Source organism: Macrotis lagotis, chromosome X (assembly GCF_037893015.1).
Source record: "Macrotis lagotis isolate mMagLag1 chromosome X, bilby.v1.9.chrom.fasta, whole genome shotgun sequence".
Taxonomy (NCBI): domain Eukaryota; kingdom Metazoa; phylum Chordata; class Mammalia; order Peramelemorphia; family Peramelidae; genus Macrotis; species Macrotis lagotis.
Genome location: NC_133666.1, coordinates 16718206 through 16744099, shown reverse-complemented (window position 1 = coordinate 16744099; position 25894 = coordinate 16718206). Strand labels below are relative to the sequence as shown.

Here is a 25894-nt window from a genome sequence, read left to right as displayed (position 1 = left end):
TTCCTAAACTACTTTCATGACCATTACACTTCCTCATCTGTAAAATGGGAATACTACTTTCTCTACTTACACCACAGGGTCCTTGTTACGCTCAGACAAGATAATATAGGTAAAAGATTTCGTAACCCTAACATCAGTTCTTTAGGATTATCATCGTCATCAGCCAACTGAGGCAATAGTCAAATAGAGAGGAGAAATGGAAGAGATCTGTCTTCCACTTGTCGATTTGCATTGCCTGGCTTTGCTCCTGATTGGAGTGTGACTGCCAAGACTCCCATAACTGGATCCTTGCCCTTTTGGTAGAAGGATCCAGAACCTTTGGGACCTTTTAGGTACTGGGCTCTCTCTCAGGGACCCTCCTTTTCAGAATCTGCCTCACCTTGTACTCACTTGCTTAGGACAGAATCCTATCACGTCCCCTTTTCCATTAGGGGAGAGAAGGAGGAAGTGGAAACATCATGGACCCTGACCTCTTGGCTTCTTGGCAGCAACCAGATAATGTTAGAGCTGGAAGGGGCTGGAGGGGTCAGCTAGTTTAAAGCTCTAGGGAGACTGAGTTACCCCAGTTTGACTTGGTGACGGGATGAATGGGTCATGAAAATAGTACCACTTGAAACAAGTTTTTTAGCCAAGGTTTAGCATTGTCCATGTGCAGGGGCATAATTACTGTTCCAGAAACCTCTCCATTGGGATGAGCATGAAAGGAGCATTATAGCCTTTCTCTGGAGAATCAACTTTTTAAACAAAGTTCCAGGGTCCAAGAATGGAAGCCTATTATCTCATCTTCTTTCCAAGCTCTTTTCATTTCTTTCCCTCAGAAAAGGCCACTGCTGCACAATACAGCTCTCAGCCCTCTGAGCCTGGGTGGGTCATGCTGGCCAAGCAGAAGCAGAAGGGTTTCTGGGGACATCCTGTTGCCAAAGGACTTCTCTTTGAGAATAACACTGGAGCCGAAGTAGTCACTGTCAATTCTGAGAAGGTATGGATGGATTTCAGGAGAGATCTGTGAACTTAGATAGGGAAAATACATCTTTAGGTCAATATAATCGTATTTCTTTTTAGTCCTATGTATTTTGTGCATTTAAAACTATTATTCTGGGATAGGGTCTGTAGAATTCACCAGCTACCCAAAGGGTATCCATGTCACACAAAAAAGGTCTTAAACCCTAGGGGCGGTTAGGTGCATAGTGGAAACTGACCTTAAGAGTCAGGAGGTCCTCAGTTCACATCTAGACTCAACCACTTAACATTTACTAGTTGTGTGACCCTAGAAAAGTCACTTGACCCCAACTGCCTTGTTAAAAAAATCCTGAAACTAAGGGAAGGTACTTTTTTAGGAAGCTCAAATTCATTTTCTCCTAAATTAGTATAGACTTAAATAATTTAACTAGTAGAGAGGATTTCCAATAGGAGTCCAGTACAGCTCTGTGATTTGAAGTTTTAGACTTTCCTGGGAGTCCTGAGATGTTACCTAACTTGTTTCGAATCTTAAAGCAAATGTGTGTCAGGTGGACCCTGATCTTTTTGACTTTCTTTCCTTCTTTTATCTACTTTCCCACTCTTCTGAAACGACTGTATAATGACAACAATCCCCACTGTGGCAGGAAAATCCCAGAAAAAATTGACTAGGTGATCAAGAGACTTATCTGAATTTATCTGTTTATCATAATCTTACTCCTCTCACCAAGGAGCAATGGATAGGATAAAGCGTAGGAGAAGCCCTTTATTTCCAAGTTTTCTTTTCCATCTGAATCTGGAAAGGGACAGGATTTTATGAACTATGAGAACTACTCAAATCGCCCTCCGATCAAATCACTACAAAGAATCTTAGAGCCCATTTAGTCCAACTCTCTTATTTTATAGTGGCAAGATTTGGGTTTGAGAGGGGAAGGGACTTGTCCAGGATGGCACAGCTAGTGAGTCATCAAGCTTCTACTCAAGCTCACTTTATTCTCAGTATTTCCATTACACCAATGACCTTTCTCAGAAATAAGTATTCGAACCAGGAAAATTTTTGAATGATTGAGTACTTTTTTTTTAAAAAAAAGAAATGTCTTTTGATTAAATTTTATTACAAAGGATTATTTAGATTAGATGTTAAAATGAATTTGCTGTGTTAAAAATTCATCCTCTGGGCATGCCTTCCTGAAAACTGGAATCATGGATGAGATTTCATTGTAGTTAATAATAACAACAATACAGGGGTGGCTAGGTGGTGCAGTGGATAGAGCACCGGCCCTGGAATCAGGAGTACCTGAGTTCAGATCTGGCCTCAGACACTTAATAATTACCTAGCTGTATGACCTTGGGCAAGCCACTTAACCTCATTGCCTTGCAAAAACCTAAAAAACAAACAAACAAATAATGACAACAATAAAAAAATCCTTATTCTCAAAAAAGGTTTCACTTTTTCCAAGGAAACTGATGCTGAGAGCAATGATGTGACTTGCTCAGAATCACATAACTAGCAAGTCGTTGAGTCAGGATTTGAACCCAAATCTTCCAGCCTCTAAGTACAGCACTCTATCCACTGCAGCACTTTTGGGTTGTTTGAAACTAGATGCTGTTAAAGACCTGAAGCCAGTAGGTCCAATGATTCTTTTGTATGTTTGTTGACACTCTTCATTCATTTTTCATTCATTTGCTAGCCGTCCTTCCTTCATGAAGGTAAATTCAGCCCATGTCTGTCTAATTATAGTTTATTTCAAATGAATAGAGTCTAAATTTAATGGTGTATTTTGTTCTCTTTCTTATCACTACAGGAAAGGCAGCTAGGTGGTGGAGTGGATAGAGCACTGGTCTTGGAGTCAGGAGGACAGTTTGAATCTAGCCTCAGACACTTGGCACTAACTTGCTTGGGCAAGTCACTTAACCTGATTGCCTCCCATCCAGGATCATCTCCAGTCCTTCTGATCCATATATGGTCACTGGACCCAGATGGCACTGGAGGAGACAGTGAGGCTAGTGACAGCACCCCCCCCCCTCAAATCCAATTCACATGCTTGTCATGGCATCATCTCCCCGATGTTGTGGTCTTCTTCAAGAATGAAGGACAAACATTATTATCACTACAGGATCCACAGTGACCAGAGCTAAGGTTTTTTTTTCCCACCCTCTGTAAACTAAATGCTTACTGCCCAACAGTCCTTGCTGGATTCATGTTTTTCTGTCATGTTCTCTGTCCTTATTGCATATTCAAGAAAACTGATTGCAAAATGGAAAACCAAACAAGAAAGAATTACATTTCCAGCACCCATAAGGTAGCTGTTTCTGCCATAAGGAGTACAAATACTCTTGATGAAACATGACTAAACTCTCAAGCTTCAAAGTTTCCACTTGTACTAAGACTTTTGGGACACCATGTATATTTCCCCACCACATAAATCAGCTTCAGGAAACTCAGAGGTCATTTATGACAATCCTCTACCTGAAGCCACATCCCCAACAAGTCAGAAGTTCACAGTTTCTTCTTGAATGGCCCTAGTGCTGAGGAGTTCATTATCTCCTCAGGCAGTCTACCCATTTCGGAACAGTTTTGATTATCGGAAAGTTGCTCTTATATTGAGCCAAATCTGTCTCTAATGACTTACTTACCCTTATTAGTCTTATTTGTTCTGGTTTTTGGGGCCAAGCATAATAAGGCTTCATTTAAGGATTTGGAGGCTTATCAAACACAGTTTGATAACTGGGGATGATAGCTAACCCAGAGGATTAGAAAGTCATAAATCAAAAAGATCTCACAATGCTAACATTATGAGCCAAATCAAATAAGATGGAATTAAGTAGTGATAAATGTCAGACCAAAGATGTCAAATGTGAACTTTACATGCATAGGATATAGCTTGTGCTAGAAATATTCCATGGCCAAATACAAGCCTCTTTGTCACTTCAGTGAGGTCTTCCCATACTTTTCTTCTCTGATAAGTAGATTATTAGTATGAACTCGTGTCCATCCATCGAGAAATAGGCTCAGCTGGCTGTGATGCACAATAGCAAATGACTGATTTACCTTTTGCAGATTTGGATAAGGCCAATATTTTGGGCATATTATATATATATATATATATATATATATATATATATATATGTATGTATGTATGTGTGTGTGTGTGTGTGTATATATATATATATATATCTAAAGTCTATCTTTTTAAAGTTACATCTTGGCAGATACAACTATTTTCTGATAGTTGATACTGATAAAGCTCTGATAGAAAGCTTGTTTCCAAACCTAGGTACCACACTTGTAACATCCTCTTTTGAGGATACACACCACCCACTCTTTTCACCGGTGTCAAGTTGTAACTTCTCAATTGTTCTCTTATTCTTGAGAAAGAGGTTCTTCAAAGACTTGTGGTGTTACATTTGTGTGTTTGATTAAATTTTTGAGAGGTTTATCTAAGCTATTTGGGTGTCTGGGTAGTAGTCTGAGAAACAGAAGAAATTATAGAGTAAGGTCTTTTGTCTATGTGAAAATGGTATTTTGACTCTATGAACTCATTGGCAGTAGCACTTGGAATGTTCTGGGAGTGATTTGTTCAATTTTGGAGATAGATCTTAAGATCTATACCCTTGTGCCTCTTGGTGTGATGGACATATGAGCCAGCACCCTAGAGAGCTCGAGGTAGTCTATGGATAGGAACCAGCAAAGATAACCAACCCACACAGATCTTTGTTACTGGCCCCATTAGCACCACCAAGCACAGATTGGATGATGACCAGAATCAAAAACCTGGAAAGTGAAGACTAGCTTCTCTTCTGTGTCCAAGGGACTAAGAAACATAGATTCAAGGGGATAGAGGGCAATGAACACGTGTCTACTTTTGCCATCGACTTGGCCCAGTAAGCCTTAGCTAGCACAGATTTGGTTTTGTTTTTCCTTACTGGGTTTCTTTCCAGAGGTGTCATGAAATTCTTAAAAGAAAGATAACTTTCCTTTATTTGAACTTTTAAAAATGGCAAGTTGATGCCTGGCACTCCTGCTCCCCAGGCTCTGATCAAAACTGCAAGTAAGCAGGGATATAGATTCCGATAAATATTGTTTTGCTACTGCTAAAAGGCTAGGAGTGCCTGTTGTCCTGTGTGGCTTTGGACAGGTGGTTTCACTTCTCTGGATCCCTTTATCTGGGTCTTCTTTATGTGTAAAATGAAGGAGTTGTAATAGATCAGTAGTAGCAAACTCAAATAGAAACAGATCCTTTCCTTCAGCACGCTGACTTAGAAAACCACAAGTTAATTTCGTGTTGTACTGAATTTTTATTTATTTTGTTAAATATCTCCCAATTACCCTTTACTAAGGTAATTACTTTACAAACTAGAGACATTTGACACCCTTTGGACTAGATAGCAAGTTCAAGGTCCCATCCAGCTCCAGGTCTATGACTTTCCTGGACTTCCTGTATCTTGAGCATTACTCCAGGACTAGATGGTGATAACCGATTGGGATGTAGGCTTCCAAGAATAATGCTCAAAATGCAGGATAATAATAGGGGATAGCTTACTGGACCTTTGATTTTTTTTTTATTTGAAGCATTCAGGGTTAAGTTACTTGTCCAGGGTCACATATCTAATAAACATACAGTAAGTTTGTGAGTCTAGATTTGAACTCAAGTCCTCCTGATTCTATGGTCAGTGCTCTGTCCACTGAATCACCTAGCTGCCCGGGATCTTTGATTTCATTAGGATAGGGCAGCTGTGGTTCTCAACCTTTTTTGCCTCAGGACTTTCACATTTCTTAACAATTATTGAGGACCCCAAAGAGCTTTGTCTATATGAGTTATATCTATTGATATTTACCATATTAGAAATTGTATCCCCAAAAGATTTTTTATAATGTTTATTAATTCATTAAAAATAATAATAAATCCATTACATGTTAACATAAATAACATATTTTGATGAAATAGCTATATTTTCCAAACAAAACATTGAGAGTGAAGAATGGTATTGTTTTTACATATTTATGCAAATTTATTTAATGTCTGACTTAATTGAAGACAGCTGGAGTCTCCTATCTGCTTCTGTCTTCTGCAATATGTTGTTTTGGTTGAAATATATGAAGAAAATCTGGCCTCACAGATATATATGTATGTATATATATATATGTATGTATATAGTTTTAAAAGGGAGGGATATTTTAATAGAAAAATAATATCTTAGTGTTATTATGAAAATAATTTTGAGCTTGCAGATCTCCCCCACCCTCACAAAATGGTCACAAGATCCCTCAAGATCCTGAGATAACACCTTGAGAATTGTTATGATAGGGAACTCCTCCAAAGAAAGTCCCTCCATCAATGCAAGTTGGCACCTGTTGTGCAACTTAAAGAGCTGTCTACAGTACTGACAGGTTAAGGAATTTGTCTGGGGTCACACAGCTAGAAAATGTTAGAGGTGGGCCTTGAACTCAGGTCTTTCTGGCTCTGAGGCCTGATTTCTAATAATATCTAGACTTTACATAGTGTTTTAAAGTTTGTAATGTTCTTTATATATGATATTTCATTAGAAATGGAATGTTCTGGTAAGGTAGCTGTGTTATTATTCCCATTTTATAAATGAGGAAACTGAGACTCAGACCTAACACTCCACCCATGATTGAACTTCCACTGCAACGAGAAGGGCTTGGGATGACATCAAGTAGGTATGGAAACCCAAGGAAAAAGTTGTCCATATTCAGTGAACCTGTCTCACCAATCTCTTCTAACTTAAACTCATGTACTGTTTGCAGTGATTCCAGTTGGAGATCAAGAGACATCTCAGGTGTCTGAAGCTGGAAAAGGAGAGACCTTTCAGTCACCTCATTGTGTCTCACAGCTCTAGCCAGCTACCCTGGTTCTCCCTGGCCAAGAAGAAAGCCAAAGCATGGAATAAGATGCCATAGATAATTCAATAATTCTACAGTCAAGTCTTTTGGGGCAAGAATTGCCAATAACTTTATAGCTGCTTCATGTAACAATTTATTTTTTACCATTTATTATTATGAGTAATATTGTTAGAATTATTAATAGTATTAATGATAGCAGTAGTAATGGTAGGATATTAAGTAAAAAAAACCCAACACCCTGATGATGAATTACTTACCTATAGTGCCAAGACTGGCCTAACACTAAATTCAGAGACGCACATCAACATTACTGTCAGTGAGCCATAGCATCTGTCAAAGACCATCAGTTAGGGAGGGATTTCGATCTCTATTGGTGAAGGGCATGCCCACCTTAGGGAAGTCATCGATCCCTGATACATTAGAGCCCAAAGCCCTAGAAATGAGAATTCTCCTTACAGTTATTTGAAAGCCAAACATGCCAAGATTACTTGCTTATTGAAAATAGGTATTACATAGATGCCAAAAATCCATCTCCAGAAAGTCCCTCTCCCCTCCCTTTTCCTTTGTTTGACCTAGAGTAAAAGGCTCATTCTGTCCAGGGTAGTTGCCAGTTCTAAGAAGGAAGTCTGTATCATCAGAAGTCCCCTTTTCTCTTCAATCTAGCGATCAATCAATTAACTAATTATTAAGTTTATGCTTGCCAAGCACTACTCTGGGAGTGATAGGGATAAAAAAATAAAATACAAATAGTTCCAGCCCTCAAGGCCACTGCAGGCTACGTGATACATTCAGCATATGTACTGTTAAACAGCAATAATTTCTCCAAACTATATCCTGGTAAAAGATTGATTTTTTTAGCGAATACTCAGACTTTATATCAATCGCCTTGCCTTCCTAGTTAGAAATTAAGACTACAACGTTGAGCTCCCTGTTAATTACAAACTTGGGTAGACAATAAACAGGATGGTGGGATTGTCCTGCCGGGAAAAGACAGCAAGAGATCTGCTAATATTGTATAAGGATGACAATCTTAGTTTGGGGCAGAGATATCATGCAACAATCATGGTTGGGTCCCAAAAAAGATGAACGATTTTCCCTCTTCTCTCTCTTTTTTTTTTTTTGCTTAAAAGTCCAACTAATTCCCAGCGCAAGTGTGGTCATTGCCATAATGACTTCCACTTTAAAGATTAGATGGTAAATCCCAGAGAATAAAACTTTGTGTCTAATCTAGATCTTTCTGTTATTTTAGTTTAACCCTATATTTTTAAGGTTTTCAGGTTTTCGAGTTGACAGTACAGATATAAGGGGAGAAGGTCAAGAAAGATCTCAAGTAGGGTGTGGCCCTTGAGCCACTTTGAAGGAAGTTAAGGATTCTGAAAGGGGAGGGGAGAATTCCAGTAATAAAATGAACAGAACAAGAAACCATACTCTTCCCCTCCTCATGTCTAGTCCATTGTAGCACAGTTTTAAAGCAGTGAGACATCCTTTCCATTTCCCCCACTTTAAGGCTTTTCCGACTGCGCTTACCCAATATTGCCCTCCTTTTTATCGGTATCCATTCTCTTCTTTCTAAGCTTTTAGCGATCACTGACGAGTAATCCTGTTGTGTTCATTTTTTTAAAAATGCATTTTTATTGATACTTTTTGCTCTTGCATCACCTATATTTGCCAAACCACCTCTCCCCCCCAGAGTTCCTTCTCTTGTGATAAGGGAAAACAGCAGAAAAGATCAACAGTCCAACAAAACAAATCAACACATTCCAAAAGGCTGACACTATATGCAATGTTCCACATTCATATTCCAGCACCTCTGCAAAGAAAGGTGGGGTGGGGGGAAAATTGCCTTCCTATATTTCTTCTTTGGGACCAAGCTTAACCCAAAGAATTTCACTTGCTGGGTTTAATTTTAGTGAAGCCAATCCTAAACAGAGAGGCAGTTATGCCTAGAATAAGACCTGTCTCTGATCCAGCCTAGCTGTGTGCCTTAGGTCAAATCATATATCTTCTTAATACCCCAGGTTATTCTGTAAGGCACTATAGAAGATACAACCTGCTCTACTGCAGATGTCACAGAGGGAAGATGAGTTAGTAATCAAATACCCTTTTAAGCCATCTCCCATTTTCTTATAACACTTTTTTAATAGGTTGGGGAATGAATCCCCTTTAGTATTAACTTTCTAATAGGTTGTTTACTTATAAATACAATTTCTAAAGCCTTTGATGCCTCTTTGATTCAAACTCTGTAAATTCAATTTAATAAAATAAAATTTGTTTCTCCTTAAGCCTTGCCTCTCTCCATTTGTAGTGGGAAAGGTGGGTTATTTTTTCTAACCTTTACGTATTTCCTTTGTAATCATATGTGTTTTATTTCATGCACTTTAAAACATTATTCTGAGAAGGAATCCCTAGGCTTCACCAGACTGTCAAAGGAATTCAAAATTCAAAAAAATGGTTAGAACTGCTTGTACCAGAGATCTGTATCAGAATTATTATTATACTTCATTTATATTTATGAGGAAACTGAGGTTCAGAGAAGTTACTTCTTCAAAGAGACATTTAGTGGCATTAAATCAGGTGCCAGATCCCCAGGGGTTAGCATGAGAAGGTCCCAAGGAAGTGGTGTTTTCTAAGTGGGAAGATGCTCATAATAGACACAGTTTAACTTATTTAAACTCAACTCAATTTGAGCTATGTGGGGAAGCTCACATTCTCTGGCTGTTACCTGCCTGGACCAACCCCTTATGTATTTGAATATAGGGGCAGACTAGATACTCCCATGACTGATAATAATTCACATTTTTATGTTACTTTCAGGTTTACAAAGCACTTTTCTCATCATACCTCTAAAAGGCAGGTAATGCTAGGATTGGGACCCACATTTTACAGATAACAAAGCAAAGGCCTAGAGTAGGAAGTGATTTGATTAAGATCATACAGTTTATAAGTGCCAGAAGTAAGTGATAAGAGGCATGTGTTTTGGAGAACATCAGCCCGGAAGATAAGAAGACTTGGAGTCAAATAAAGAGTTGATCATAGAATCAGGAAAACCTGAGCTCAAACCTGACCTCTGATACAGGCTGACTATGTGATCCTGTGTAAGTTCCTTTACTTCTCCTGTGCCCAGGCAACTCTTTAAGATTAAGTTGTTGAGTAGATGTAGACTTGCATTGGTAGAGGTGAGGTTTTTCATCTAAAGCTCCTAGCTCTACCAGAGAAAGCACAATTTATTTTTTTTTAAATGGGGAAGGGGCAGGGGAGAAAATTGAAGATCAAAAGGATTGAACAAGGGAAGGGAATGAAGAACATGGTCAGAGGTCATTGGGCAGAGGACATCCTGGGATTAGAAAGGTTTATGATCAGATAAAGTAAAATTGTGGAGTTCCTGAGCATGGAAGTACAAAGACCTCTGAGACAGAGCCAAAGGAATACGTTTTAGGCAAAAGATTTGTTAATTATGGAGCAGGCATTGCAGAGAGCACAGTGGAAGAAGCAGATAGCTCTGGGGTGGGACATTGGGGGGAATGTTTAAAAAGAGCAGGCAGTGGGGGGGAATGGTGAATAAAGTTGTATAATGATAGGGGTTCAGAATCACTAGAATGTGATTGGGGGAGAAGCTAAACCTTTATTTTCTCTAACTTTATGGTGGCTTGCCTTTGTAATCTTATGTGTTTTATGCATTTACAAACATTATTCTGAGAAGGGATTCCTAGGTTTCACCCGACTGCAAAAGAAGCTCAGAACACACACAAAAAAGACTCCTGTACTAGAGGCATTATTATTCTTGATTTCTAGGTGAGGAAACTTAGGTTCAGAGAGGTTACATGATTTGCCCTCAGTCATATGGTATGGAAGAAAGGGTCAGATGCAGGAATCTTGAACTTGGGATTTTCTGACTCAAAGTCCACTACATTTATCCATAAAACCACATTGATTCTCATTAGGGGAGAAAGCTATTCAAAATATCTATCTTTGCATTTCATTTATTTAAAAAATATTTATAATATCCACCTCTCCTTTTTCCCCTTGAACTGCAAAAACCCTTAATACTCATAAAAGCCTGCCAAATGTATAGATGTATAAATATGGATATGTATATGTGTATGTATATATAAGGACATATAAATGCATATGGATATATACTAGCAAAGATACGTGTGGATGTGTACATCCATAATTAATTTCAGTCTTGGGGGGAAAGTAAACAGTACATAGAAGAGAACAGAAGAAAGCCTACAAGGAAGCAAGAAAAAATGGACAATTTTGAACACAAAGTGAGGTGTTTATTACATGGGGTTTCTTGAGATAGAAGTTGATTGCTTTTATATTATAAATCCTCTCTTGTTTTTCTGGGCACATGACCATTTTTTTTCTTATTTTGTATTTAAGTTTAAAATTTTAAAAAAGAAGGAAAAAAGGGGGAAAAGCTTAAGTGCATTAAAACATACCTTCACATTGACCTTGACTATGACCAAAAAGGTTTCATTCTTCCTCCTGAGTCCGTCACCTCTTTAGCAGGAGGTAGGTAATATGCTTCATCATTGGGTCTCTGGCATCCTGGTTTATCATTGTATTGATTAAACTCTCTCAAGTTTAAAGGCCAATTCAAACAGGCTCAAAGCATCCAGGCATCATTCTCAAACATCAATCCAATTATAATTTATGTTTTTCCAAGGTGAGCAGGCTCCATCAGTTCAGAATCACTGTTGACAAGTAGCAGTTACCAAGCCACAGGGCCAATCCTTTATCTTCCAGTTTAGTTAGCAGAAGGGTTACATCACTTTCCTCTGAAACTGGTCATTTCACCATTTGTTATGGCACAAAAGGTGAAATTTATATGTCATAGTTGGTTTAGATATGGCCCAATGGGTGGGTACCACTTCAGAATCCAAGTTTGGGACTCTCAAACTTAGGCATGGCCCCAAAGCTGGGTACCCCTTCAGAGCTCTTTTTTTTCTTATTTATTTTTACTTATTTATTTTCTTATCTAAGGCAATGGGGTTAAGTGATTTGCCCAAAGTCATACAGCTAGGGAGTTATGTGACTGAGGCCGGATTTGAACTCAGACCTCCTGACTCCAGGGCCAGTACTCTATCCACTGCGCTACCTAGGTACCTTCAGAGTTCAAGTTTGGGGTTCTCTCAAACTTGGGTATGGCCTAATATGTGGGTACCCCTTCAGAATCTAGAAACTAGGTTTGGGCTATCTCAAAAAGAGTGGTGTGGAAGCATGCTAAACATTGAAGAAAGAATGACTCTAGGATGGAAAGAGGTACATTGAGGAAGACAGGGGATCAGAAAGTTCAAATTCCCCCCCCCCCCCATTCTCCAGGACCAGCCTTGGTGGTGATGTTAGGTCTTCAGAGCCCTGGAACTGTTCATTCTGCCCTGTCTTATCCTGTGGCTTCATCTAATACTCAGAAATACTTTTCAGATAGGTGCAATATCTCATCTAGACACTAGATGTCAGTCAAAATGTGTCACTAGTCAAAATGAATTTATTAAGCTCCTACTATGTGCCGACAAAAACTAGACAGGATAAATTGCAAGATAATCTTAGAGGGAACATTGTGGAGGGTGGGAAAAGGCTTCTTGAAGATGATGGAATTTCAACTGAGACCGGCAGAAAACCAAGGAATTCTGGAGACAAGATGAGGGTGGAGAGGGTTCCAGGTTTGGGGGATAGCTAGTGAAATGTTTGGAGCAGGAAGATGCAGGAAAAGCAAGGTGGCTAGTGTCACTGGGTCCTGAAGGAAAGGGGAGGGGAGTAAGGTATAAGAGACTGGAAAGGTTGGAAGGGAAAATCCAAGCTGAGGGTTTTGTATTTGATCCTGGAGGTGATAGGGAGCCACTGGAGTAAGAAGGTCAACTTGATAACTGAGTGGAGGAAGGATGGCGTAGGAAGAAATGAGGTAGGGAGACTAGCCAGCAGGGTCTTGCGATAATCCAGGTGTGAGCTGATGAGGGCTTGCATTAGGATGGTGTCCGTGAAGGGCAGAAGGATGGATATTGGAGAAATGTTATGAAAGTAGATTCTATAGGGCCTTACAAGAGATTGGACATGGGAGGTGAGAGAGTATTAGAGGCTTAGGCGAACACCTTTGTGAACCTGGGCTACTGGGAGGAGGATGGTACCACTAATATCAATAGGGAAGCTAGGAAGAGAGGAGGATTTTAGGGGGAAAATAATGAGTCCAGTTAAGATGAACATGTCTACGGAACATGCAGCTCCACATGTTCAGTGGACTGTTGGATGTGGAGATGACTGGAGGTCAGCAGAGAGGTGAATAATGGAGAAGAAGATATAAGCATCATCTGCTTAGAGATAAATACATTGGAGCTGATGAGATCACCAGGAAAAACTTTGTAGAGGCAGAAGAGGGCTAGAACATTGGGGGATGCTCACCATTAGCAGATAGGACTTGCATAAAGATTTAGAAAAGGAGCCAGTGAAGGAGCCGTCAGTTGCGTAGGAGGAGAACCAGGAGAGGGCCGTGTCATGAAAGCCTAGATAGAAGAGACGGTCCAGGAGAAGGGGGAGATCAACAGTGTCCAAGGCTGCAGAAAGAGCAAGAAGACTGAGAAAAGGTCATTAGATATGATCATGAAGAGATCCTTGGAAACATTGGAGAGAGCAGTGCAGTTGAAAGTGGTCAGAAGCCTGACTTCAGAGAGTACAGAGGAAAAGGAGAGGAAAGGTACTCATGGTAGAGGGCATTCTTCAAGAGTTTAACCATAAAAAGGACAGATATCGGGCGACAGATATTGAGGATGGAGGGATGAAATGAGGGGGCTTTGAGGATGGCTATTTTTTTTGGCTTTAATTCCTGCGAGTCAGTAACTAGGGAAAGATGAACTATTAGTGAGAAAGTGGGGATGATACATCGGTCAATCTGCTGAAGGAGACGGGGACGGAATGGGATCACGTGATCATGAAAAGGCATTCCCATTGGCAAGGAGAAGGACTTCCTCATGTGAGAGTGGGTTGAAGAAGGATGATGATAAAAGGCAACTGAATGATGTGAGCTGATCGGAGAATAAGAGGAAGCTTTGAGTAAATGACCTTCATTTTTTTCAGTGAAATATAAGAAGGTTTTCAGCTTGGAAGATGACAGGAGGAGGAGTCATGGGAGATTTGAGTTTAGAAAAACTGTGAAAAAATGGGAGAATGAGATACAAAAAGATTTTGCTGCACTTCAGGTCCAGTTGAGATTATATAACATAAATTTGCAGGGGACTTATGGTTTCATGATTTCTTCAAGCTACTTTAAAGAAAGACAATAACAGCAAGAGATGATGGAAGTAATCTAAGGTTGAGGCTTGGCAGAACCTCAATCAGTAATTTGATGAAGGGGCTAGGGAATCAAGAGAAGAGCACAGTGTAGAATTGAATGGTTTACCAAAAGGTCAAAATGGGGAAGGGAAAAGAGTATAATAGTGTAGGGAGTGATGGCCTAGGAAGAACTGAGGGGTGCAGGGATTGGAGATCACTGTGAGAATAAAGAATAATGTTAGAGGCTGTAAGGAAGAGGAGAAAGTGGATTGTGATCAGATGAAGGAATTTAAGAGGTTTCCTCTTCTTCAGGCTTAGGGAGTTTACTTTAGATGCTGCTTCTTCCTGTCTGTTCCTTGGTGGGCCCAGATGCTTCAGCTACAGTGACTTGCCTGCCCTGTGGCTAGCAGTTGGTAGGGGTGATTAGGCTCTTCTCTGCAGGAGTTGCTTCCCTTGTTAATGGTTATGAGAGCTGGGCTGGAAACAGGACTGGTGGTCCAGGTGCTATCAATCCCAGAATACCTTTGGTGGCAGTTGATGGTCACATGTGAAGAAATTGAGACCCATAGAGGCAGTAGGTGATGTGACCATAGTCACAAGGAGTTAGACAATGGGGACAATTAGGTGGTACAATAGATAGGGCATTGGCCTAGGAGTCAGGAGGATCAGAGTTCTAATGTGGCCTCAGCCTTACTAACTGTAAGTCTTGGGGTGAGTCAATCCTGATTACCTTGCATCCAGGATCATCTCCACTTGTCCTAATCCAAATCTGGCCACTGGATCCAGATGGCTCCGGAGGAGAAAATGAAGCTTTTGATTTAGCACAGCACCCTTTCACTCAAATCCAGTGCATGTGCTTCTCATGGCGTCACCTCCCTGATGTCATGGTCTTCTTTGAAAATGAAGGACAAACATTATCCTCTGTGAAGGAGTTTGGATGGCTTGACCTCTGAGGATCCTTCCAGGTCTATGGCCATGATCCTGTGTGTGACCTTAAGTCAACCATGTCCTCTTCTTTGATCTTAGTTTCCTCACCTGTAAAATAAGAGGGTGACTCTAGATGGCCCTTAAGGTACATTTGTAGTTCTTGATCTAAGATCCTTTGTGTCTTTTGGGGTTTTCCCTCATGTCTTTGTGTTCCTATTGCCCAGAACAATACTTGGCACCCTGGAAATGTTTGTTGGACTGGATTGGAATGGATTCTTCTTCGTGGAATGGTTGTGAGGCTTTTCTCATCTTGGTTGCCCTCCTCTGGTCTCTGGTTTATTAATGTCTTTCCTAAGATCAGTCAGTCAACAAGCATTAATTAACGGCTTCCTATGTGCTAAGTCCTAGGATACAAAGAGAGGAAAAAACCAGAATCTGCCTTCAAGGAGCTCATTTTAATTGGAGAAACAAGATGCAAACAACTGTACTGAAACGGGAAAGGATGGTGATTTTGGAAGGAAGATAGTATGATAGTGGTGGGAAGGAACCTGGAAAGGTCTCTTGGAAAAGGTAGAATGTGAGCCTAATGAGTGGGATTTTTTGTTTTTTTGTTTGTTTTTGGTTAGGTAACTTGCCAAAGTCACACAGTTATTAAGTATAGTGTCTGAGGTCAGATTTGAACTCAGGTCCTCCTCACTCAGGCCAGTGCTTTATCACTGTACTACCTAGCTACCTCCTACTACATCATGAGGGTTTTTTGGTTTGTTTTTGTTTTTTAGGTTTTTGCAAGGCAATGGGGTTAAGTGGTTTGCCCCAGGCCACAACAGCTAGGTCATTATTAAGTGTCTGAGGCTGGATTTGAACTCAGGTACTCCTGACTCCAGGGCCGGTGCTCTATCCACTGCACCACCTAGCTACCTCATGAGTTTTGAAGGAGACCTGGACATGGAAGTGAGGAAGGAGAGCATTCCAGGTGTGGGAGATAGTCAGGATCAAAACATTGAGTCTGCAAACTTGATACGAGGAACACAAAGATCAGAGTTGCTGAATTGAAAATTACATGAAAGGGAATATAATGGAGAAAGATGGAGAAAGCAGGAAATGGGTTGAGCTGGGCAGGGCTTTAAGACATCACTAGGGAGCCACTGAGATTTGTTGGATAAGTGAGTGTGTGAGAAATGGTTCATTTGGACCCCTACTCCTTTCCGATCTGTATTGATCAGTTTGATATTTTACACAAATCATGTAGGGATAACTAGATAATGGTAGACCTTAATAATGGCCCTAAAAATTTAATGTGATCTTCACTACTTATTTGCCATTTATGTAGCTCACTCACAGAACCACAAGAATACTGACAAAAGTTAACCCCATTCTGTTTTTTTTTTAGATTTTTCGAGGCAATGGGGTTAAGTGGCTTGCCCAAGGCCACGCAGCTAGGTAATCATTAAGTGAACTCCTGACTCCAGGGCCTGTGCTCTATTCACTGTGCTACCTAGCCGCCCCAAGAAATGGACTCATTCTGTTTTACTCACATTTCATGTTTGAATCCAGAATGAGTGGGATGCCTTGATTCTTTGGGAAGTCCCCCAATTTATTTTTGTACCTCTGGACCACTATTTCTTGTTCAACATGGGCATGAGAGGAGGGGAGAGACAGATTGGGAGACTGAGGCAGAGAAGGAAGGGGCAAGAGAAGCAGAATGAGAGAAAATGAGAGAAACAGAGTGGAGAGGAAGCAGGAGCAGAGAAACAAAAGAGGCAGAAAGGTATATTAAAAAAGAGAGAGAGAGAGACTGAGTGTGGAGCCCAAGAGAGAGAAAGGCAGAGGGAGGTCCATTCTAAGTATGTACCTCTGCCTCTCATTTATATGCCACCCTTGCCTTTCCTGATCCATGCTCCTCCCTGACAAGTTGTGCTTTCACTTTTCTTTTTTTCTTTTTGCAAGGCTGTGGGATTAAGTGACTTGCTCAAGGTCACATAGGTAATTCTTCAATGTCCATCCTGACTGCAGGGTTGGTGCTCTATCTACTGCTTTCACTTTTAAATGACATTGCCCACCATCGACATTTTGGATAGTCTTACTTTGTCATTGTGATCTCCACCGAAAGGATATAAGTCCTCTGAGGCCAGGAGCCATTTCATTATTGCTTTTCTATCTCCATTACCTAGGAGAGAGCCTGACGCAGGCCTGCTATGGCGCTGAGTTGGTGTTGATGTTTGTCCTTCGTTCATGACGTCGGGGAGGTGATGCCAGGGCAAGCCCGTGAATTGGCTTTGAGGGAGGGGGGCTGGGCTAGGTCACCAGCCTCGCTTCCTCCTCCAAAGCCATCTGGGTTCAGTGACCAGCTATACATCAGGATGACTGGACACAGCCCTGGGCGCAAGATAATCAGGGTTAGTTAGTGCCAAGTGTGTGAGGCTGGATTTGAACTCTTGTCCTCCTGACTCCAAAGCCAGTGCTCTATCCATTGCCCCACCTAGCTATCCAAAGGCACTGGATGCTGCCTGTGGAAATTTGCATGGTCTTTGATTGCCATCTAATGGCCAGATTGGATATTGCAGCTTAGTGAACCGTTGAGTCCTGCTGCTAATGGGTTAAACCTTCACATGGAAGACAGGGAGACGGAATAGCACCTATGCTTCCTACACTCCAAGTCACCAGCAGCCGCAAGGTTAGACCCGGGCATGATGGAGTTTAAGCAGTTTGGTCACTGTCTCCTTCAGCTGACCTTCCTCCAGGCAGTGATCCTTAGCCTGGTGTCATTGCTTTCCCAGTTCAGCAAAATCCCCAACTACTTTATTCATGGTGGCACAAACCTGCAAGCTAAAGGGGTGGCACTCCTATTGGGCCATGGGCAAATCAATTACGGTGTATTCGTGGAATATTCCATGTGGAGCAGAATAGGACTGAGCCGTAACAAATGATGAAATGGATAGCTTCCGAGGAAGCTGGTCAATCAAGTGGGGGTGGGGGGAGGCAGGCCTGTACAGCTTGGAGCTTGCTAGATTCTGGATTAGTGGGGTGAAGGATGACTCTTCACTGCACCTGAGAGGGCTGGAGAAGAAATACTGTAGTTCCCAGTTTTCCAGACCAATTTTGAAGAGAAACATTGGAGGGGGGGGAGAGAGAGAGAGAGAGAGAGAGAGAGAGAGAGAGAGAGAGAGAGAGAGAGAGAGACAGAGACAGAGACAGAGACAGAGACAGAGACACAGAGATACAGTTCCAGAGACAGTGAGCAAAGATTGATAGATAGAGATTTTGAGAAGTGGCTGGCATGAAAAATGGTCAGTGACTCCACACATCCTCATATTCTTGCTTTCTAATTGCCTCCCTTGAGACTTTGGGGAAGTTTCCCTTGAATAAGATAGAGGAGGATTCTGTCTCTGTCTTGTTTCATCTCTCTCTGTCTCTGTCTCTCTTCCAAATTATACTTTAGATGCATAAAATAAAATACATAGAATTCCAAAGGAAAACAAGCACTAGTACAAGTGCAGATGTAATCCTCCCCAAAAGAAAATTAAAGCACTCGTATTTCCTCAGACTCTCCCTATCACAATTATTCTATACCACTATCACTGCACAAAGCTTCTTTCTCATCCCCAGTACCTGCTCACTTATTCCCATCCCCCCCCTCCCAAGCTTAGTCGTTCAGGTCCTGCTCTTGATCTCCCTGCATTTACACTGTGTTCTTTGCAATGTGTGATCGAGAATTGACCACTTGGCTTTCATTGTCACCCTCTTCCTTTCTGAATCCTCCCACATCATTGTTCTTGCTAAGAGCTGGTTCCTTCCTGAAGGCAGATAACAACCTCTCCAGTATGGTTGCACATTCTCCTCCATGGCACACCTCACTAATCATGGGATCAGAATACTCTGCTCCCCCACTTCCTCTTCTGGAACCTCCCTCTATCTCCATCCTGTCTTCCTCTGTTCTATTCATTGTAACACCTAGGTACAGGTGTATGATAAGGTCAGAAGCCAGATTGTAGAGTTGAGAAGAGATGAAGAAGCATCTGTTGGAGATGGTCCTCTCAAGGAACCACACAAAGCAGGAGATATATAGGAAGATAGCTAGCATTATGGAAGGATCAAGTAAAGGTTAGAGAGACATAGGAATACCACTAAAGCAGGGGTGGGGGGGGGAGAGAAAGAACTGCAGTCAGGAGCAGAAACAAGAGGGATATGAGGGAGTGAACATGGCTGGCCTGAGTTGTGCCCAAAGGGAGGTTCTGGGAAAGAACGACCGATTCTTTGGGGCTGCAGCTATGGGGGTGACAGAGGGAGCAATCTGTTGGGAGAGACAGGATAGAATACAATCCCTTGGTATAAATGTTTTTGCACATGTGAGTCCTTTTCCCTGTTTCCTGATCTCTTCAGAGCATGGACCCAGTAGTAGTATTGCTGGATCAAAGGGTATGGAGCATTTTTATTGTCCTTTGGGCATAATTCCAAAAAGGTCGGATCAGTTCATAGATCCACAAACAATACATTAGTGTCCCAGATTTCCCACATCTTCTCCAACATTGATCATTGTCCTTTTTTGTCATCTTAGTCAATCTAATAGGGTGTAAAGTGATATCTCAGAGTTGTTTTAATTTGCATTTCTCTAATCAATAGTGATTTAGAGCATTTTTCCATATAACTATGGATGACTGATTTTTTTTTTCCATCTGAAAACTTCCTGTTCATATACCTTGGGAAATATTTTGCATTCTTATAAATTTGTCTCAGTTATCTATATTTTTGAAAAATGAGGCCTTATCAAAGACACTTGCTATAAAATTGTTTCCTAGCGTTCTGCTTTCCTCATAATCTTGGTTGCATTGGTTTTGTTTATGCAAAACCTTTTAAGTTTCGTATAATCAAAATTACTCATTTTGCTTTTTGTAATGCTTTATATCTCTTATTTGATTATAAATTCTTCCCTTCTCCCTAGAGAATGGGATCATTTGCATAGAGAAGTGTTTTCCTTGGCCAAAAGAAGGCTCATCTCCTTATGTGAGGTAAGGGTAAAAGTAGAAATAATGGTAGAAGACATCTGAATGATGTGAAATGAAGAGGGGAGAAGAAGGAGCTTACAGTGAATGGTCTCAGTTTTCTCAGAGAAATTTGAGGAAAGGTTCTCAGCTGAGATGGTGAGGGGAGGAAGAGGTATGAAAGGTTGGAATGAGGATGCAAATGTTATGAAAATGTTTCTATGTGGTGAATGTGTAAGAGATAAACAATTCATAAGATTACAAATCCATTTAAGTATTTGAATAATGAGGATGGTGCAGCCCCACCCCATCCCCAGTCTATCCCTGAAAACTCAATCAATCCTTTAGGTGAAGGAAAGCATTCATTGCAAATGCTCCAAGATTAAGCTAAGCCCTCAGGAGTCACACTCTAGCAAAAATTCTGTTGGTTTGTAATAATAATAATAATACCTGTTCCTAAAATCAGTCATATTTTACACATTTCATTTTACTGAAACTTCTTGGGGGGTATTAGAGGTTAAATCAGTTAAGTCACAATCAGCAAGCATTTTTCCAATCAGGTACTGTGCCAAGGGCTTGGAATAGTGGTTTTCCAAGAGGACCAATGATATCATGGGATGAAGTCTTGATTCAAGTGTAAATTGGATTTAAGTGAGGCAGAATTGTGCAGTTATAGCCCCACTCTCTCTTCCTGAGTCAAGACGAAAGTTCAGTAACAGGTTAAGTCAAGATAATCATCAATGATCTGGGATGCAGTAGATGATACTGGTATCTTTGAGGTCTGACCAAGCTCTAATAGCTTCACAGTGCCTACTTCAGTAGGCGGCACAGCCATAGAACAAATTCTTCTAATCCACCTGCCCATTCTGCTGAGGGAAGTCTTCACATGCGTGGATAGACGGCCCCTAACCAGCTGACCGGATAATCACATCTCGCTTCCCCTCAATCTGATTTGGTCAGTCTGTTGAATTAGTTTACTGGGGTAGAGTCACTTCATATTACACAATTTCTTGGAGCCACAGGTGAGAGTTGGGTTAAGGTGGATGCCAAAGCTGGATGGATAAGACATGAAAATGAATCCGAAAGGTTCAAAAAGAAAGACAGTCCCTTCCTTCAAGGAGCTTACATTCTAATGGAAGAAGACAACAAATAAAGGGGAGCTGAAAAGCAGGGGTGGTGTGGTCAGTGGGGGAGAGAAAGAACTGCAGTCAGGAGCAGAAACAAGAGGGACATGAGGGAGTGAACATGGCTGGTCTGAGTTGTGCCTAAAGGCAGGTTCTGGGAAAGAATGACCGATTCTTTGGGGCTGCAGCTATTATAGCCTCATATTACAAATAATAAATTGAGGTTCAGAGAAGTAGTAGATCATGGTTAGATAGCTCATGACTTTGATCACATGGCTAAGATTAGTCAGAGACAGGATTTGAATTCAGAGCTTTTTGCATTCTCAGGTCACCAGTTTTTTGCATGTACTGCACTGTCTGCAGCCAGAACACTCTCCTTAGGGTAGAGAAAAGAAGAATACTGTGGGGTAGAGGAGAGAAGCAAGCTGGGGGTGAGAAGGGGAAGGCAGGGACAAATCATGTATTTTTCCTAATTTTGCTGAATTTGGAGAGTTAGGTTGGTCTGCATGACATTATTATTCTGAAATTTTCTAGAAGCGATTTATAGATGATGGAGTTAGCTACTAACAGCAGATGATGCTATAGTCTTGTTCAAGAACCAGCCTCTAGGGGTGCGTGCGTGCGCGCACGTGTGTGTGTGTGTGTGTGTGTGTGTGTGTGTGTGTGATCATGCTCACCCATGGGGAGGGGAGGGTTACAAAAAATAAAAACACTCTTAAGAGGTGAACCCTCATCCCAGAATCCGAAAGGGGGAGGGAAAAGATTCATGGGTACACAGGGATGGGGGATGCCCTTTCCCAAATGCCCAGTTTTATGGAAAGGGAAGGATGTAGCATTCCCCAGGTTTCTCCATGGCTAAGGAGAAACTGACCCTTTGGTCTTAGCCTAGGTCATAAGTGGGATCTGAGAGACATATCTTGAGAATGAAAGAAGACTCAAGGTTAGAGAAATGAAAACTAAATAATCTATGACTGAGAGAAAGGGTTCAGACTATCAGGCAGATACCTGGGCATTGTCAGACAATCAGTCAACAATTTTTTTTTCTATGATACACTTCCTATATATGTTGAAATCACTTAAAACAAACATAAATTTTGTCTGCTTTTCTTTTTTTAATGGCAAAAATGAATCTCCCTATTGTATCAACAGTCACTGGATGGCACTGACATCCGGGGGGGGGGGGGAACATTCCTTTGCTTTGTGGAAATCTTTAGCATAACTGATAAGGTACTCCTTTTAATGAAATTTCTATTATTGAGCTCCATCCTGAGTTAAGATGCTCCCTTGATGGACAAGCCAGAAGCAGCTTTTTCAGATCCTGCCTTCTGATAGTGGAATTATATAAAAACCTTTCTCTAAAATGCCATTTTAGGGTCTGGTTTTCAAGCCAGACTCACAACATATCTGTAATTTATGAGGTTAGAGAAATTCAATAAATGTGTATGTTAACTTAATTCTGTTTGGTTTTTTCTTGAGACCAAACTCTAGAGGTTAACTTTTGTTCCTTATTAGGAGAAACTCTGGAGGAAAATACCATGTTTAATTTAATTCTTTATTAAGACCAAATTCATAGAGATGGTCAAACAGAATCTCTCTCCTCCATTCTTCCTCCCTCTATTCTTCCCTCCCACTCAAGTTTCTCCCTGAACAAGGTCTATATCCACACAGATTCCCTCTGGAAGGATAGAAAATTATCCCTCTCCCAAATTCTGGCCTAGTAGGCAGGCTCCTCTTTATTATATAGCTATGGGGTAGCTCATAGGAAAAGGTGGGTGAGGGTCTGTGGCCAGAGAACAGCTCCTAGAGTGAAATCAGTGTTGGACTGGCCTGCTCAGGGCCCCCTCCTGAAAGTTCCACTTATAAAGTCCTGGGAGTCCTGGAGCTGTTCATGCTTCTCTCTTTTCTATCTGATGGCTTAGCCCAGTCATTAGAACTAGTCCTATAGTAAGCTGTGATATCAGATATAGATCTAGTCAAAGACCATATTATGTTCCTCAATGGGATTTAACTGGTCAAAAAGCACTGATTAAGTTCCTTCTCTTATGGTGGCGTGGATAGAGTACCATTGTGAAATTAGGAAGACTTGAGTTCAAATTCAGCCTCAGACACTTACTAGCTGTGTGACCATAGGCAAGTCGCTTAACTCTAATTGCCTCACATCCAGGGCCATCTCTAGTCATCCTGACTCATTTCTGGCCAATGGATCCAGATGACTGGAGGAGAAAGTGATGCTGCTGATGTAGGACAGTGCCTTTCTTTCCCATGCCCCCGTTCAAATCCAATTCACATACATGTCATGGCATCACCACCCTGTTGTCAAGGTCTTCTCCAAGAATGAAGGACAAACATCATGGTACTGGTGGAGACCACATGACATATGCTTTGGGTAGGAGATAGTATGTAGGTGGTACTTGGAAGGAAAACAGGGATTCTGAAGGGTAGAATAGAGGCAAGGATCTAATGCATCCCTGGCATGAGAGAGAGCCTGGGCAAAGGCATACCAATGGGAAAGGAAGTTTCATGAGTGAAGAACAGCAAAAAAAAAGCCCAATCTGTATCTACCCCAGAATATATGAAAGGGGAATAATGTATCCAACTTATGTTGTAGTCAGGTTTTAATGCCCTTACATGTCAGACAGTGGAATCTCTGCTTGATTGTAGATTCACTAGGGACCCACCAGTTTATTGATCAGGAATTGCTGTGATCAGATATGTATTTTAGGAAAATCCTTTTGGCATCTGAGTGGAGGATGGGCTGGAGGGGGCAGAGACTTGAGGCAGGGAGAGCTAGGAGGAGGCTGTTGCAGTATTGCAGGTGAGAAGTGACGAGATTGTGTGTGTGTGTGTGTGTGTGTGTGTGTGTGTGTGTGTGGTGTGAGAAAAGGATGCAAGAAAGGTACTAATGGTGTGAAACTCAGGAACTGATTAGATATGGGGGCTATTCAAGTCAACAAATATTTATCAGAGATTAGTTATGTGCCAGAGATACCAAAAATGATGCCAAACAAATCAAAACAAACAAAAGGAACTTACAACCTCATGGAGAAGATAACCCTTCAGCCAATGTGTAAACAACCTAGACAGGTTAACTGGCAAGAACCCATAGAGAGAAGGCCCTGACACTAAGGAATATGTAGAAGGTAAGATTGGGTGAGGGGAACTGAAGACAGGATTACCTACCAATCAGATGCTTGAATGCCAGCCAGCAACCATGCCAGTCACTGACAGCAGATGGCAGAGCAGTCTGATCCAAGAACCAAACTGATAATGATGTTCCCTAAGGATTGTGCTCCCAGGAGCCATTTGCCCAGGGAAAGGGCAAACAGCCCCTTTGGTCTTACTGTTAGATCTGAGTTAGGTGCCTTAGAAGGGAGGTTTTTCCATGGTTAAGGGAAATAAAAAAGTTAAGCCTCATGCAAAGAGGAGAGGTCACAGCTTACAAGGCAGCTACCTGGGATTATCAGACAGTCCATCAACCAAGAAACAATTAGGAACTAAGTCCTTGGTGAGCCAAGTTAGACAATTCAGTCTCTCCCACCTAGGCCTCTCCTGCCTAAACATGATAGAAGAATACTGTTCCTTGCATTAAAAATGGACAATCGTAGGACTGTAAATAGAGAGGGCCCTGGAATGGGAGTCAAGAGAGCTGGACTTGAGTTCCATTTCTGTCATTCAGTGACTGAATCTTTGGGCAAGGTTCTTCTCCATACTGGTTCTTGGTTGAATCCTCTCTGATGGTGACTACATGTGTGATTGATTTAATTACTTGAGCTGTTGGGATTTCAATTTCCTCTGACCTAAGATAAGGAATTTGAATGGTATGACCACCTCTGAAGATCCTTAGAGGTTCATGATTCTGTGGGTGACCTTGTCAATCATATCCTCTTTTTTGACCTCAGTTTCCTCACCTGTAAAATAAGAGGGTGGCTCTAGTTCACTCCTGAGGAATATTGCAAGTTTCAATCTAAGATGTCATATAGCTTCTTGGGTTTTTGTATCCCCATTGCCCAGGACAGTGCTTGGCACATTAGGGGTGTTTGTTGAATTGGATTGGAACCAATTTTTCTTCAAGGAATGGTAATGAGGACTCTCTCATTTTGGCTGCCCTTCTCTGGATTCTGGTTTATTAGTGTCTTTCTTAAGATATCAGTCAGTCAGTCAACAAGCTAGATCGTGGTATGAGAAAAAAGAATTTAAAAAAGGTATAGTCAAGGAATTAGGGGGAAAAACAATACATCAGAGTTTGCTGATAAAGGAAGCTTCCTTGCTGACTTTCATGCCAATGCTTAGAATATAGCAGAAAGTGCTTGGCCAGGCCTATGAGGGGAAAATTGGGGGGGGGGGTCAGTGGGAATTGTCTGGGCTATAAGGTCCATGAATAGCTAAAGATGGATGTTTGACTCTGGGAGAAAGTGCATACAAAAGAATTGGATTAGGAAATATTTCTGCTGCAGAAATTTATCTTCAGATAATTTGAGTTCATATAAAATAGGTTTTTCAGGTAACAGGTCAGATACAAGGCCCAGCAAAGTAACAGGAATTCTGTTGGAGGGAGGATTGGTTCAAAAAGCTTGTGCCTGGACAAGAGAAGACTTGGAGTGGGGTTCTTTAGGGAATAACAGCATCTCAGAGATGGGAGAGAGCTCAGAGGTGTCTCACCCAACCTGTTCTGGTATAAATATCCCCTCAGAAACATCCCAGACAAATGGGGTCTCCTGCCTTTGCTTGCAGCCCACTAGCTCCAAGGGCAGCCCAAGCCTCTTGGGGATAGC

The 25894-nt window shown here is 41.3% G+C and overlaps 1 protein-coding gene across 2 annotated transcripts in view; it reads left to right on the top strand.

Moving 5' to 3' along the window:
* The window catches only part of KIAA1210 (KIAA1210 ortholog), a 60591-nt gene extending 51531 nt beyond the window's left edge, over nt 1–9060 (top strand). For both annotated transcript variants that reach the window (XM_074202654.1, XM_074202656.1), the window contains exons 9-10: nt 819–979; nt 6728–9060. In XM_074202654.1, coding sequence (XP_074058755.1) covers nt 819–979; nt 6728–6730 — 164 coding nt within the window. In that variant the 3' untranslated portion in view covers nt 6731–9060. The remainder of the gene's footprint in view (nt 1–818; nt 980–6727) is intronic.
* The last annotated feature ends 16834 nt before the right edge of the window (nt 9061–25894 follow it).